Source organism: Pimephales promelas, chromosome 5 (assembly GCF_988280905.1).
Source record: "Pimephales promelas chromosome 5, fPimPro1.hap1.1, whole genome shotgun sequence".
In the NCBI taxonomy this organism is placed as follows: Eukaryota; Metazoa; Chordata; class Actinopteri; order Cypriniformes; family Leuciscidae; genus Pimephales; species Pimephales promelas.
Window position 1 is genome coordinate 36,193,781 of NC_142773.1, and position 17,693 is coordinate 36,211,473.

Genomic DNA, 17,693 nt, shown 5'->3' on the forward strand with positions numbered 1-17,693 from the left:
TAATCCAACACAAATGGATTAAGTAAACTTTAATTTGACATATTTAAGGAGAGTGAACATAATCAAATTAAGTTTGGACAAAATGTATAGCAATTATGTTGCTCAAGCACATTTGAAGCAATTTGAACAAGCAGCCAAAATATTTTTTTATATATATATTTAAAGCATTCCAGAGAAGACCTTCCGAAATACTAACAGAAATGAAAGACTTTGCCTTTAGATTAACTTTATATTTTCTCTGAGGCCATGCACCTCGCCACCTTCTTTACACGCCATCTTTATCCAATAAGTGGGAAATAGTCACATCCGGGGTTTTTTGAATTGCGAAATTAAACAATTTACTTTTATTAAACTATTTATTAACTTTTATTAAGTTTATTAAACACAATACAATAGTGTTTTGGTGGTAAAAGAATACCGGTATGTGTTACTTTAACAAAAAATATTTGGGTAAAAAGAACAGTGCCACAAAACCATTTTTTTGAGTGCAGGGTCGGTACATGACATGTTCTGAGAGAAAAATGTCATGGGTTTTTATTTTAATACATTTTTTTTTGTTCAATTGCATGCAATTTATTATCAGGCACACCTCATTTGAATTTGCCCAGTCAGCTTTGAATATAAATTCCAACTGTGACAGGGCTGAAATAATAAATGCTGTATGGTTCGTATTAGGGAAATACTGATTAATAACTATTAGTATATACAAAGTAAATAAGTAAAGGCTGTAAGCAGGATTGAGGTAATAGTTAAAGAACAATTTTAAGAGTTATTGAATAATTCAGAGATTGAAAAAAAAAAAAAACTAAATCTAAATATTGGATGTTTATACAGTTTATACAGTTGGCCACTTCCTATATAAAAACACCTTTAGTACTGGACTGTGATACATATTCATGCCACACAGATACAAAAAGATCCATCTTTTTGCACAGAATGCATGGAAAGAACCATTACATCTCACTCTAGTTACAGCATGAAATCAAGTAGATAGCTACTTTGCATCCAACTTATCACACAGCGCCCATTTAACAGTCAAAACACACTCATTGTGCTCCTACTGTCTGTCACTTGGTGGACAGGTGTTACTGGTTTGCTTATTCACACGTTTACTTTCCACATGGAGTGCTGGCCAGCTCTGAAGAGACACATCGCGTTCGCCTGTCTCCACAGAGCGAGGAGATGAGTGCCATCTGCCTGGTAGCAAAGCCCCTTAATCTGACGCCATCCATACGTCTGACCACATAAGACCCAGATAAGATCCAAGAGCCCAGGGGTTAAATTAATGATTATCAATATACTGCGTAAGAAATCACACGGGTCCTTTCCTGAATAAACTGAATCTATCGGAGCAAGTCATTATCTTCAGTCAGGTCTGATTGGAAATGAGCATGATCAGTTTAAGGTTCCTATAACATGCTATTTTAGTATCTATTCGAGTTTTTATTATTATTTTGATATCATTTTTACATTTTACATTTTCATTGTAGTTAAATGTTTAGTAATTGTGTTGTGTCTCTTAGTTATTTTAATATTTTTTAAGGTCTATATAGTTTTTTTTTTCTAATATTAGTTATTTTAGTACATCAATTTAAACTAAATCAAAATAAGAAATTTAACCTTGGCAACTAATTATTTTTCAGTAAACATTTATTTAATTATTTCAAGTAACATTTTTTATGGTTTTAGTTTCAATTAACTATAATAACCTTGATCATTACTGATTAGTTGGTCACATGACAACATGTAACACTAAATTAACTAAATTAATTTATACATGTCTAAATCTATTAGACATTTCATATTTAAAAGTAATTATGATAATTAATTTTTAAATTATATATTAATAATAATAACCAATTAACTAATTAATAAAAGGATAATAAAAACGATAAAATTTAAAAAGTAACATTGCATATTTATTGATAATTAATTATATATTTTAATCATTTATAAATACAGTATTTTAGTATTGAATAATATACAGATGTATTTATTTTATTCAAATATTGTATAGATTTAATATTAATATAAATAATAACATAAATCTAAAAATTCCAAAAATAATGTATTAAAAATATACATATTTTATGTCATTGCTAATTATTGGGAAATTTGAACCAGTTGGGCATCTCCCAAACAATAAGCACTGGTGTACAGATCTGTTGTTTGATCTAAATGAATAACAGGGGGAGGGAAGGAGAGAAGAATGAGGGAAGTAAAGTCAGTCCTGACCACAGCCTGGGGCAACACCTCCTGGCTGATGTTAGCAGTTCCCCTGGAGATTCATTAATGATTACCAGACACACAATCACTGAGATTTTTTTGTGATGCAAGAGTCCTAAAAGGGGGAGGTTACTTTAGGACATAAAGGGACCATAAAAGACCAGATCTATAGAGCAGTGATATATGATACTGTAAGCTGTATAGATCTGAAGAACAGCATCCGAACTGCTAATAACGCACCATCTCTGCAATTTTCAAGCCATTCAGACAGAATCAACAAATAGATCAGTGATTTCAGCCCATGAGCATCAAGACCATTACGGTCAAGAACGACTCGACTCCATCAGGCCACTGTAATGCTGAAAGCCGATAGGCTTGCAGTTTAATGGCTATCGACAGCTGTTCCTTAGGGAGTCGGGGCTGGTGTACGGCATCAGGGAGCAGTCGACTTCAGGCAAGAAGCTCTCTCCATCTGCTGCCATCTCCTGTAGCTTCTCTTTCTCACACTCCTCTCAGTTGAAAGGGCATATGCTCAACCACGCAACCTCCTCAATGTGCTCTTGGCTATGATTGGAATAGCAAATACCATACAATTCATACCAGTTTGGTGGTTTATGTTAGCTAAAAGGTTGAAAAATTTGAATTCTGTCATTAATAACTCACCCTTCTCAATCCAAACCTGTAAGACCTTCGGTCTTTGGAACACAAATAAAGATGTTTTTAACCTTCAAATGGTCTTCGTTTCCTGTTTACACTTCTGGGCTTCTGGGTCTATAACAATTGATTGAGTAATTGTACAAAAAATATACATTTTTAATCATACAAATTATATATATATATGTGTGTGTGTGTGTGTGTTTTTTTTTTACTTCTCATCTATTCATTAATGCTGTGTTTTGGAGTTATAAAGTACTTTTGCATCCATGTATACCACACAATTCCTCAACTACACCATTAGCTTGCATATGAAATATTACTTTTTTATTATACATTGCATTTATGCTCTAGTACTAGGCCTTCATTTCTGTGTAAAAATTTTCAGATTTATGCCGGATATATTTTTGACACACATTTTTGACGCATAGTTTTTCCAATTCATTTCAATGTGGGGTCATACTGACCCCGAAGACCAGAAGTGTAAACATTTTTTTTTTATACATACATTCAGAACAACCGAATTCTGAATTCTGAACAACTTCAGAATGAATGAATCTTTTTCCGAGTCAATTCGTTCATTTCGTTCGTTGAATGAACCAAATGACATGAAAAAAAGATTTGTTCATTTTGATGAACGAGTTCGAACAGGAGAGTCATGAACGCGCATCACAGAACAGAGCGACCATTTGAGCTTATAAAACTTAAACTTTGTTTTTTGTTTTTTTTAATGAGCGATCGTTTCACTTGATAAGAACCTTATTCATCGTGGGGAATCGTTTAAAAGCCCTTTCAACAGTTTGCAGTTTGCACTGAATCTATCTTTTGGACCTTGAACCATTTGGTTACCAGTAAAGTCCATTAAATGGAGAAAAATGCTGGAATGTTTTCATCAAAAACCTTAATTTCTTTTTGACTGAAGAAAGAAAGACATTGACATCTTGGATGACACGGGGGTGAGTAAATTATCAGCAAAAGTTTTTTTTTAAAGTGAACTACTCCTTTAACGTCATAACAGTCAGCATGTGAAAGCGTCTCAGAGAAGTTAAAGTACCACCAAGACAGCCATTAACACACTGCTTCAATAATACATTTCAAGACAATCACTGCTAGACATCAGATCTCCTGCTGTGAGCAATGTTCCTGTTATTATGCATAAAGGACAGTATTTTTTCTGCTGATTCTTCAAGGATTGTTACTCGCTCCAGGGTGTCAGTCTGACAGATGATTCATTTAATAAATCGCTGCATTAGGAAAAGTCTCAACAAACCGTCGGATGCTATGGATGAAAAACTATTTTCTGACTAATTGAAGTGAAATGAATGGCAACAAGCATATCCTTTTGTGCTCAGCAAAAGAAAGTCATAAGGGTTCAGAACAACATGAGAGTGAATAAATTATAACATTTTCATTCTATAACATGCAAAGTAATCAGTTTGCATATCACTACAAACATGCAAGTTATATCAGTACCAATGCATTTTCATTTTCCTTTACTTTCATCTTTCAAGTTATTCACACAATATTAAATGCAGTTTTTGAATCCATTTTACATACTGTAATGTGGTGATGCTTAGAATTGAATTTGATTTAACAGTTGACTTGATTCACACTCGAGTCGAAATGTTAACTGGACACTGATGCCGCATTTATACTGCATTCCTAAGGGAATCTTAGGAGTAACAGGACATACTGTAAGCGGCAAACACACACTCTTTGGACTCCGGGGGTTTGCATTGATGCCTCGGTACTCCCATGGGTTTAGTTTGGTCTAAAATGATGCAACTTGACAATAATAGTAGCTGACAAACAATGTGGCCAAAAGATTATTGTGAGCAGCTAAGAGGTCTTTAGGAAACTCAATCCAGGTCCTCTGTCAAATCCATACTCAAGTCATCCACTGCAATGTGGTCTTTGATAAGCTTGTAAACATTTCCCCTTCCCAATAAATTATTCAGAGACAGGGTTCCGTGATTCATGCACAAATGTTTGACCTAAAGACTATTTTGAGCAATGGTTTGATAGGCAGAGAGACTCTAAAGAGCTCTGGAGGATGGGGTAATTAGCCAGGGAGAGCAGTTTATGGGCTCTCTGTTGCCCTTGTCCAATTGACCTGCCTGATAAAAGTGCCATTACTGGCAATTAAGCCACAAGACGCAAATCAAGGGGCTCTAAGAGGAAGTGCTACGACTGAACAGTTGTATACGAATCAACTGCCTTTATTAATGTAAACAAACAGCCGTCAGTTTACTGAACCACAAAATGAATGCAAAGGTGTGCTTTAGCAGGTGAACCCAATGCATTTATATCCAAGGTACAATCATAAGGATGGACATGAATTTGTCCTGGAGGACTAAACAAAGAAAAAAGGATACAACGTCGGGCCGTTTTTGAGTGTCGAACGACGGTGTTCCGCACCATTGGCTCTAGTCGGACGCCATCAGGGTTTTTTGGGCCGTCGGTGAGTGAGAACTCTGATTGGCTGTTCAGCTTAGTGAATGAGTCAGTGCATGAGAATAATAGCAAAACAGCAGCAAAGAAGTCAAACCGGTACATCTAATTTTACATCATCTTACCCGAGTGTTCTTTTAATATTAACATGCGTGGAGTGGAATAAAGAAAGTGATCAGGAGGATTGATATTCAAAAAGGTAAAGTTTGTTTACAGTTTGAGTATCTGCTGTGCCAGTTTCCCTTTTTGAATGACGAATATTGACTAATATATCTGCAGAGATAGACAGTTTCCTCATTTACACACAGTAGAACTTGCATGCTAGCTGACAGTCGGCTAGTTCTCTTAACACGGTCGGCTAGTTATTTTAGTGTCCTTTGACCTACCCTTATTCAGTTATTATCCAAGATTAACTTTAAGTGAGCATTAGATTAAAACAAAGCCAATCAAAATATAAAAAGAGGAAATGATCTGCATGTTTTTGCTTTGCGTTTACATTTTTTGTAGCCCTCAAACCGTATTCACTTTATAGCTCTTAATCCTGTAATTGTGGACAAATGTGGGGACAGAGGACTCAGGTGTGATCCTAATTTTTATTTATCATAAATGTTATATCACTGTCTTCGATAAAGTTTTGTCTATTCGTTTATGGTGTTTTTTTTATTTTGGGGGTATTTTTGAATTTATTTACTTCAAAAACTAGCATATTTTCTATGTAAATTATTTCTATGTAAATTAATTACTATGTAGTTTTATCTTTATTTTTTTTAACTACATTAAAATATCATTCCAATAAGTTCTTTGAGCTAAAACCTAAAGATGAAGAGACTTTTGCTGTCACCAGCTGTCTTATTTTGGCTTATTTTAGAATGCTCTAAATCACAGTTTTTCCCATTCATTTCTATGGGTGCCCATTTTTGACCCAAATGCAAGATTAAGGAGTTTTTTCACCCATTTAACATTGTAGAATTGAGTCAAAAAATGTGTGTGTTCAGGAGGCAAACTTAGGAAAAGTAGCCAAGTCTTGTACCGCTCAGATCAAGGGAAGTTTTTTTTTTAAATAAATGACAATTATTTTGCCCACATTTGTCCAGAATATGGTTTTAGGGGTAACACTTTACAATAAGGTTCATTAGTTAACATTAGTTAATGTATTTACTAACATGCACTAACCATGAGCAATACATTTGTTACGGCATTTTTTCATCTTTGTTAATGTTAGTTCATGAAAATACAGCTGTTCATTGTTTGTTCATGTTAGTTCACGGTGCATTAACTAATGTTAACAAGATTTTAATCAAGTATTAGTAAATGTTGAAAATAACATTAACAAAGATTAACAAATGCTCTATATGTGCTATTCATTATTAGTTCATATTAACTAATGCAGTTAACTAATGTTAACTAACAAACCTTAGTGTAAAGTGTTACCGTTTTAGGTTTAACTTGAATGCTGCGTTTTTAGATTAACAATTTTAATGCTGCAAAAGATGCGAGACTTGAGCACAGCATTCAAACCCATCCAGCAAGTTTGCATAGAAAGACAATGGAAAAGTGGAATGGAAAAACGCGTTATGTGAAGTGGCCTTTAAATATCCAGAGACTTATGTAGCAACCACCCATCAAACTCCACTCTCAAAAATCTAAAAAGAAAATTTAGAGAAACAAGAGAAAGACACTGATTAATAAATATAATTATTTATTATAGGTAGGTATTTTACCATGCTAGTAAAACTTAGCTTCCATATACATAAACTGCTAGATTAAGTTCTTTATTAGAGCCTCATTAATAATCATAAAGCAAACACTGACAGTAATGTCAAATTTCTGTAATGTATGGCACCTTCCCTTAGGCTGAACAAAGAGAACTGACAGTACAGGCGAGTTATGTCTATGTGGAGATTCCCCAAACAAGCAATATGTAAAAGACCCCAGATTACTTTAGGGCTTTGCCTTGAGCAGTTAAACAGCAGGAGCTGAAAAACAGTTTTTACTGTTATATTCATAAAGAGGTATCTGCCTGTTCAGAGTAGGGGGAGGGGAGCGTCAGCAGTCAGACGCGGGCAGACACAGGCACAGTGTGTTCACCCGAGGCAGACCACCCAAGTCACCTGCCACCTGGGCTGTTGTTATGGCAACCATATCCTCTCCAAACAACCACATTTCAGGTGAGACGATGGAGGGAGGTGAATGGGCAGAAACGCTTCACATGTCATGCTAATTAAGAGCTTGTGCTCAATTCTGTGCTTTGTTACTCATTTTGACGACCGCACAAGGATTTTGCAAGGATTGTGCGTGTAAATCTGTCGGATCGTGTGGAATGAATTTAAACAAAAGAATGTGTCAGAGAACTGCACTCTCATTGGTTGCTGAAAGTAGTGATTTATACAACAGTCAGTTCTAGTCCTCAAATCTGATTGGACTACATATTCAAGGACTACAACTGTTTGTATCACTCATTTGTCTCTGTTTGTGCGTTTCTAACAGACTGTCACCAAAGCCCGTCTACGGAAAACCTGGCCACTCCCTATTAAGTCCTATTGTACCGAATTTTGGTTGTAGTTCCACCAGAGTTCCACTGGGGGTGATAGTCCGAGTGCAAAATGAAGGGAGTCTATGGGGCTAAACGGCTAAATTTGTCTCTTTCACCCGATTGTCATTGAGAAATCCTAGATTTGAATGTAGGTTTTGCAAGTCCAACATGGGTTATAGGTCGAAAGTTGAATGAACGAGTACGAGTATGTCCCTTCGATTTCTTACAGGTTGAGTTGTTGTTGCCCCTAACATGCTAGCATACTGCTAATGGATGCTGATTGGTCAGTGAAGGACTGATTATGATCAGAGATACCGCTTGATGGCATATCAGGCTAGAAAATCACAATTTTACATTTACGGTCGGTTTTAGTGCACGATGTAACTACAGAAGAGTCTAGTTTTAAATAGAAAAAATATCAAAACTTGGTCATTTTTTTTTTTGAGAAATGCTAATGGTCTTGTCCACTTCAATGATGTATGCTAAGCTATGCTAAAAGAGGTACCGCCAGAACCGGAGATCGGCTGAATGGATTCAAAAAACGGTAAAACTCAACGAGTTTTAAAATGAGCCCATTTCTAAAACCAGTGAAGTATCCCTTTAAACACTTTATTCCCACTATAGATACCAGAAAGACACTTTATTTCCACTTTTTGAATATTTTGTTCAGTTTTATTTAATTATACGCCTCTCTGAGCTGATTTGAGATAGAAAAAGGAATAAGAATGAGTTTGTAAAAAAGAGTGATTCGAACTCGGTCAGTCATGTCAAAAGCTACTGATATTGTTGTTTGACGGGTTTCTTTTGTAATTTTGTCTGGGTCAATCAAACAACAGTGGGCGGAGTTAGTGTAAATAGCCTCTGCCAAAAAGCCGGGCTACTGGCACATGGTGTAAATAGACACTGTTAAAAAAATTTTTAAATAAAATTCTAAAAACAAACTAGCCTTTACCAAATAACATCAAGAATGTCTTTTCTTGCTGAACGAAGGCACAAACATTTTCACCCAGAGCTTCACAATATCATGAGGAATTCAATTCAGGCAGATCAGTGACTGCTGGTCTTAAGCCCGGCCTAAAGGACACAGCACTACATTCCAACCTCCTAAAAGACATACCCCCTACTAAAGCCAGCAAGACAACAGTCAGGCAAAAAGAGAGAGAGAGATAGAGAGAAAGAAGGAAATTCCTGGAATAGCTCAGAAGTGGAAAGCCACATTCATAACCACTCCTGTTGTGGCGCGTCCACAAAACCTAGCCAAGAACAGGGGCTTTCTTATCAGCGAGCAAACTAATTAACCCACCCTCCCTCTCTTAAACACACACACATACACATAAAGAGAGGGATACGTGCTGCGGGCCCTGAACTCATATATGAAAACACAAATGCCGGCCCCTGAAATTTTTCCTGGCCCTCATTTTGTTTTGTTTATCTGCAGCACACAGGAAAAAAGATGAGGATTGAGCCAAGGCCTGACCCAACACCCCTCCCCTGCCTGTACTTTCTCTCTCTCTCTCTCTGTCGTTCACTTCCTTCCTGTATTCTCCAGTCCCCTGCTGCTCCCTGGGCTGTAAACACAGACAGTGGTGCAAACCTTTGAGTATCTGTACATAATCAAAAAAAGGGGTTGCTAACATTTCCACGGTTTCAAAGACCTTCATGATGTTTATGGTGTACAGACACGTATTGTGAAATACAAGAACTAATACGGAGCCCTAAAACAACAGTTATTGAAGATTGGTGTGTCCCAGGCTTGGTGTGTCTAGACAGACTAGTCCTGACAGGCTGACAAGATAGGTTGTTGTTTTTTTGCTTTTTATTTTTTTACAGCAATTGTACATCCCTGAATTGACAGTAAAACTAAAGTAAAACAAAGAAAGGAGAGAAGGGGGAGGATATGTGTGTGGGTCAGATTTTGCCTAGACTACCAACCGAAAGCTTGGGGCCAGATAAGATTTCTTAATGTTTCTGAAACAAACCTGTAATGCTGCATGTAAAATACAGTAAAAAAATATTACCAAGTAAAATAACTATTTTCTGGTTTAAATATATGTTAATATCAGGGTTTTTCCTGGGTCAAAAATGCAAAAATGGTCTTCGGCTGTGGCGGATGAACACGGTCATCCACACACACAGTGCAAAATGCCTTATAACTGCGAGCCCAGTACTGACATTAAATCCAAAATATTTTATGCAGAAACAGTTTGTAATATTAACTTAACCTATTTATTCATGAAATAAAAAAAAATAATCACTGTCAGGACAGATCATAAGACAACCGTTCTTAGAACGGTTTTATATTTAAAAATCTGTAAATGTATATGCAAAATGTCACTGGGAGACTGATTTGAAAAGTTGGTAATAAAATGAACAACTAAGTAACACATTATAGAAAAAGTGGCAGGTCTATTATTTTGCATTTACACTCCAATACTTAACGCACAGATAATTTGACATACAGTTTCGGATTGTTTTGTTCCATCCATTTACATTAACATTTACATTTATTCATTTAGCTGACACTTTTATCCAAAGCGAATTACAATTGCTATACATGTCAGAGGTCGCACGCCTGTGGAGCAACTAGGGGTTAAATATCTTGCTCAGGGACACATTGGTGTCTCACAGTGGATTCGAACCTGGGTCTCTCACACCAAGGGCATGTGTCTTATCCACTGCGCCATCACCACCCCCTCCATTGCTATGGTTATCACTAGGCGCGTTTCCATTACAGATTTGGGCAAAACTTTTTTTTTTCTAAATGTTCACTCTTAGAAGAAAAGGATCTTTATAGAACCTTAAAAGGTTCTATCAGCGCTACGTATTTGGAACCCCTAAAAGGTTCTATACACTCTTAAAAAAAGGGTTCCTCTGGGTTCTATATAGAACAATGGGGTTCCATACTTGGCCAATAGAACCTTTTACCCCAAAAAAATGGTTCTATATAGAACCATTTTGGAGTTCCATATATGAAGCGGGGGATGGAACCATTTCTGGTTCTAAATAGAACCATTTCTTCTATGAGTGTTGACAAAAGAACTATTGCAAAAAGACGGCGTTTCCATTAACCGATGTTATGCGACTAAAACTTTATTTTTTCCTCTCACGATAAGTCATTCCAAAAATCATGGCAATAGACGTTGGTAGGTTTATGTATATCCCATCCACGGCCATTATTATTAATGTGTGTTATCATTAATGGCAAGGAAAGACCCTTATACTTGACAGCAGCACAAATTAGGTGTTTCTTCCCCATATCTGCTTCGAGGTCTTGATTGTGGCATGTCTTTGAGGTTTAGAATCCAGTATTCCTATAATTCTTTTGTCTTTTTTATGAATTTACTAAAAAACTCTGTCTCATATTCTGTCCAAACACACCAGGTCATCGACGTCAAGTGAACTGTAAATGCGCAAAAACTGTTTCCATTGCAGTTCTGCGAAATATTTCTTTTTCAAATTGCCTGAAAAACCACCTCATGTGAGCGTAAAAACTTTTTTGCGATAAATGGGAGTTTTTGCTAAATTGACCTGTTGGGCGTATTTCCATTACATTGGCAGTATTTTCAATTCGCAATTTTCGTAATTTGAATGGAAACACGGCTACTGTCGATTGTCGGATTTAATCGTGCATTAAAATACAGTTGTCAATCCAGAAACTTTGCAAAGTGTAGTAGCAGCATGAAAAAATAACTTACTCCAGTTATAATCAATGAAGCCATCCAACGCTGTGCGATGAACCTCTTATTGACATCCGGTTTATATTTTGTTGGTTATAACGAAAGGAGTCGCAAGCATGCAGAACTCGCGCTTAACAAAAACTCTGCCATTTTGAGTGATTTTGACTATTTTAAACATCTGATTGGTCATTGAGTTCAGGCACTCAACAGATATGTCTGTGATTGGCTAAAAAACACGCTGCAAAAACACGCAAGAAACCTTTGATGCTCTTCACAGAGCACTTACACAAACACTAACGGGAGCATTTTAAAGCAGATGGCAATCAGTGGTATCAGAACAGCAGGTACATTGTCCTATCAAATTATCAAATAAATCTTTGGAAGGACATTTTTTAATGACCCTGAATGAATATATCATTTGTTCCTGTGATGGCAAAGCTGAATTTTCAGCAGACTTCAGTGTCACATGATCCTTTGAACGTTTTAAAGGTTTCCATCATTTAGTTCACTTGTGACCTTCAACTAATTTATTTTAATACAAATGATTAAGTCGTAGGAACTAACTCTTAATTTGTTCTCACTATTGAGAGTCACCGATTTATTGAGCACCCCTAGAAAAAGGTCAAGTGAGGGTTACATTTACAGATAGTGTATTGATTCAGGGTAAATATCATTATTAACTCACTATAAAAACAATAGAATTCAATGGAATGACCCCATCATGTGTTTGTGTACATGGCTGACGAGAGCCTCGGGGGGAGACACAAGGACTGAGATCATAAGTGTGACCTTGCATTGGATTCTGTCAACCTTTGATTGATCAAAGCAATCACTCCATGTTAATATCAGAATACACAGGGGACTGGAGGGTCACACATTCAATGGCCAACTACGCTGATAACCACACCACCTTCAAATGTGTAGGAAAATTGAGCAGTAAGAAGATTTGACAGTCAAATAAATGATTTCCAACAAACTCATTTGCATTCAGCTGTTGCTCAAACCAACATTTAGCTTGCTCACTCAAAAAATCGGTCAGGTGTGACAAAGCAACTTATACCAGTATTTAATAGCCATCCAAATCAAATGACTGAATCATGTACTTCTACTCAGAATGGTTTGAGTCTAGTTATTTTTTTTCCCTGAAGGGAGGTGGGGCGGGTGCGACACATTTTCCTGCTGTGTCAGGGTTAAAAAGCTAAAAAGCTAGAGGAGACCTCACCATTATCAGATCTTGTACGCTCCCCTCCCCCATCCCACCACAACCGACCACCATTTCAGGCTGTAAAGGGACAGGTAATCCCATGAGAACTGCCTGCCATAATTTAATGGCACAATGACGGATAAAGACCTTCCACATTATACTGCATATCTTGAAAAAAACAACAACCATGTAAAACTAACATGAACACTTAAATACATGCTGAGGTAAACTACTGTTCAAAGGCTAATATGGGTAAGATTTTTTGAATGTTTTTGAAGAAGTCTATTATTCAAAACAAGGCTGCATGTGTTTAATCAAAAATACAGTGAAAACAGTAATATGCAATTTTAAATGACTGTTTTCTATTTGGATATATTTTAGCATTATAATTCCAGACAGTGTGTAGTGTCACATGATTTTTGTTACATGTATTATTATCATCAATGTCAAAAACAGTTGTGACGTCAAAACTGTGATCATTTTTTCAGTATTTTTTGATGATTAGAAAGTTCAGAAAACAGCATTTATTTGAAAAGGAAATCTTTCATAACATTACAAAAATGTGCCTAAGTATTTACTGTCACTTTTGATCAAGTTAATGCGTCCAAATGTCTTCATTTCTTTCAAAATAAATTACTTACCAAACTTTTGAACCAAACTAGTATTTTTAAGGGGTAATTCCACCGGTGGAGACATGAATATGTATTGAAAGTGGGTCATATATGTAGTAGAATAGTATCATAAATTTCTAATTTGGGTCTTTCTTGGCCGATAAAAGGCAGAAAATGACTTTTTAGTGCTTGTGGATTGTAGACAACAATCCCCATAGTGCATTGCAATGCTTAGCTCCACAGGCCACTCCCACTACTCCGCCCATCAATGTAGACTAGAGTTGAGCTCCACTTTACGCTACCGCCTGGAAATCATTTCACACAGTGAAATCAGATAATGCGCGCTAATCTAATATGACGACGTAAGAGGGTCAAGGCGGCGCCCGCGCCATCAGCCAATGGATTGGTGTGATTCTATATGGGCTTCAGACAATCGCCAAACGTCATTAATCGACTCGCTATCAGACGTTCCGGGAGTCTCCCGCATATTGATAATGGCACCCTGATGCCCGCAAATTAGTTAAAATCTCCCCGAATCTAGGGCGAGTGAACAAGAGCGCAAATGCAAGACAGATCAGACTGTGCTCCAAACCGTATAGTGCAAGGGAGAGGGAGAGAGCGAGATAGTTTGCGTGTGTGCGCCTCATGACACAGAGACTCAATTTTCATTCTTATTCGTTCTGGTTATTACCGTTTACGTTGGAAGTGGAACCGGTTCCATATTGGCACCACGTTTCAGTACCCAACCCTATCCATAATGCATCCGTCTGCATATTCAGTACCTTCGTCCATATTTTCAAAAAGTTTCTGCCAGTGAAATCAAACGCACTGGCACTGATCTGTGATAGGTCTGTTAGGCTGTGTGTCCACCAAAGCGTTTTTAGCCAGCTGAAAACGCTAGACGCTCTGCTGAAGACGCCGTGCGTTGGGCGCTTGAGAGCGTTTTGGCAGCGCAGCGTTTTTTCCGTTGAGATGTTTCGTTGCTATGATACAGAAGTCCCGCCCCTCCTCCACTGTGATTGGACGGCTGGGTAAAAAGTGACAGTGATGAGAGCTGTGTTTTATCCAAAGTTGAACATTTTTCAACTCCAGCGACCAGTAAAAACGGCGGGCGCTGGGCGCTTCAGCGGGAAAAAAAAAACACTCAGCGCCTTGGTACGCTCATGGCGTTTAAAAAGCGCGGCGCTCCCATTGAAAACAATTGAAAACATACGCCAGGCGCATGGAAAAACGCTTTGGTGGACACACGGCCTTGGCGCATTAGGCCCAACCCCCTATGGGCGGGTTTGAAAGGGTGATATTGAGTGCTTGTAGTTTTTACAGGACCCCCCCCCCTTACACTTCCTCCTACAATGACGTAAAATGACGATTTTTGCATCATTGTAGGAGGAAGTGAAAAAAGTAAATAGCAGATTTCTCTCATCTCAGGGGAAAATGGGAGAGTGTTGCACGACCATTCAATGGTATGACTGGGTTTCTAACAATGGAAATCTTAATGCAAATGGGTGGAGTGTCCCTTTAAGAGTTCCCTACTTTGAATTGTAATTCTATTGCCATTGCACTAGAGTTAAAGTTATGCAACCTGCTAGAGTGTCTGTTGTGGAACGGGCCAAAGCTCCACAACTACAAAATAAATCCTCACAGCTTACTCAACTTAATCCAGCCTAAGAACATCTACAGCATTATAAAACTCTAGGATTTGGGCAGATTTGTGTAAGACTGGTTTCTGTTTCAAATAACAGAAGTTTTTCCCATTCATTATTACGTACAAGTACTAACCCAAAGCCATTGTGGTCAATGCATCAAAGTACTCTAAAAGATCCTGAATGGCGGTGGACATTGACAAGTCAATTACCTAAACAAAGAGCATTAAATGTCTACATTCCATCAAACATCACAAGTTGAAGAGGCAAATGTCCAGCTTTATAATTAAGAGGCCAGGTGTAGTAGACACATTTTGTGGACTCTAGTTCACCTTCAGTAACCAAGAGTGATGCAACAAACAATTTGTCTGAATGAGAAACTGCATCAGGACAATTAGGAGGACATATTTAATGTTAATTTTATAAGTATGTGCAGGTTTTTGGATCAATGACATTTCGTGGCGAGTGCGGCTATCCACTGTGCACGACACCACTGAAATACAAACCAACCGATTAACAAAACGTCTTTGTCAGGGTCACAGATGGTTATTTAGCGCAATAACATCTTATAGATCTTATAACTCACATCATTCCTTGTTCCAACATGGTGAAAGTCTAATTTTGCAAGTGCTTCATAAGCACTTTTACGTTCCCATTCAAGGGCAGTGAGTACTGGTAGCATGTACACACAATCACTCAATGTACACTGTTATATAATACTATCAATATTCTGACATTCAAGCCATATTCATTCAACAGTATACCTATCCCATAATTTCCAAGAATATGCATATAATGTGAAGGAAATGCTTTCCTGTTCACAAGCTCACACAATCTGGACACAGTCATGCTCTAAATGTGCAATTCAAATCAAGTGCGCAAATCTGAAAACAGGATACTCAATACCAATTTAACATTTAATGGAATGAGGATAAACAAAGCTGACCTGGAACTAAAACAATAAGTCGCAGTCTCATATTTGCAATCAATATTCTGCTTCACACCACAGAGTAACATTTCAGTGGTTTTATCTCATTGTGAAACAGCAGATCTCTTCTGTCACGCTAGTGAGGGGTGAATTAAACACGCATCACTTACATAGTCATGGAAGGCCTTCGCTTCACTGGAGTGATCACATGTGTCCCTTCTCTCAGGTGCTGCACAGTACAGGTCCCAAAACACACTGCGTAGTGACAGCATTGTTTGGAATGAGAAGATAGTGCAGTGTCACAACGGTTACACTTACTGATCATAACATTGATAAGGCAGTATTAAGACTATGGACTATCTGTTGGGATTAACTTACTTTTTATGCTTGAACCCAAATATTTTCAGTTAGCCTAAATCATTAGAAAAGTAATTCTTGATTTGCCTTCAGATTATTTTAATATATTCCCCAAACCAAGTCAAAGCCAGATATCATTGAATATCACTGACTGGTATCCATTCTATTCAACTATTCTAAAGTGTATTAAAATATTGTAAAGATAAACAGCACAGCACTGATCAACAACTGAATAGAGTTAATACACACCACCACCAAGAGTGCAGAAAGCCTGGAGGTTCTCCAAGGGTTATGTTCTTCTCCCATCTTATCTAAACATAATAAAAACAGACAGCAGATGCCTTTAACACACACACACATAACGAGATTGGTCAATGCACATGATCATGCACTGAAGTAATATGCATATGCAGATACACACCTCTGATAAAAACGTCTGTGCGGATTTCTGAGCTCCCACGTGTAGCAAATATTCATAGACGTATAATGCCAACCTGTACAGTAAAACAGATGCCTCACAATAAAAACTGATGCAATCCAATCAAAGTGTCTATTTTATTAATAACACAGCCGTATTCTTGTCCAAGAGAATCATCAATGCAGTTTTCTTCCACCTAGTCTAGTATGGGCTACTGTATTTCTAAAACAATAATTAATACCACCATGGGCGTTGCAAACTTGCATGTTGTGAAATAAATATTATCCTCTAATAATACAAAAAACAAACAAACAAACAAACAAACAAAAACACGTACATTTATAGCAAATAAATAAAGACATTAAAACGAAACATTTTTCAGTTTTCACTATAACATTACTGAAATATCTTGAACCAGACACTTATATTAGAAGACATAATGACATAACACAACATCAGCTGAGCGTGTAAAAGACACAGAGAGAGAAAGAGAGAGAGAGCAGCGCTTACTTTTCCCGAGCTTGCCCGTCCGATGGAACCGCGGTCCCTTTACCTTTCGCGAACATGACTTGCGCTGAGGATAAACGCGTCTGCCAGCTTGACTGCGATGTTTCCTTGTGCTCAATGCTCCAGCTGTCAACGTGTAGCCCGCCTCTGACCCCATCCGCTTCAACCGACCCTGCCACAGTCAGAGCGTGAACTGTGTGTGGGCGGGAACCCGCGGTGCATGATTGACAGCTTCATAAGCCAATCAAAATATTAGACGTGACCTCACGATCCCCCTAATCTGCATAAAAGTTAAAACAATAAACATCTTTTTCAAAACTCGACGGGTAGTAAATTGCAATTGCTTTGATCACGTGTTGTCTGTACTTCTGAGTATTTTTTAAATGATAATCATATTAAAAATTACATTTTGTTAATTTTTAATAACATGTTTTTTTTTCTGTCATTTGGTTTATTGTGTGCATTGATGCTGAATATAGTATAT

The 17,693-nt window shown here is 37.4% G+C and overlaps 1 protein-coding gene across 6 annotated transcripts in view; it reads right to left on the minus strand.

The window, feature by feature from the left end:
• The window catches only part of ssbp3a (single stranded DNA binding protein 3a), a 34,166-nt gene extending 16,508 nt beyond the window's left edge, over positions 1-17,658 (minus strand). For 2 of the 6 annotated variants that reach the window (XM_089131405.1, XM_089131406.1), the window contains exons 1-4: positions 17,213-17,658; positions 16,706-16,778; positions 16,534-16,595; positions 16,098-16,182 (exon numbers count right to left, since the gene is read on the minus strand). In XM_089131405.1, coding sequence (XP_088987531.1) covers positions 16,098-16,182; positions 16,534-16,595; positions 16,706-16,778; positions 17,213-17,268 — 276 coding nt within the window. In that variant the 5' untranslated portion in view covers positions 17,269-17,658. The remainder of the gene's footprint in view (positions 1-16,097; positions 16,183-16,533; positions 16,596-16,705; positions 16,779-17,212) is intronic. The other 4 variants (XM_089131407.1, XM_089131408.1, XM_039676098.2 and 1 more) reach the window with 3 other exon arrangements.
• Positions 17,659-17,693: the final 35 nt, after the last annotated feature.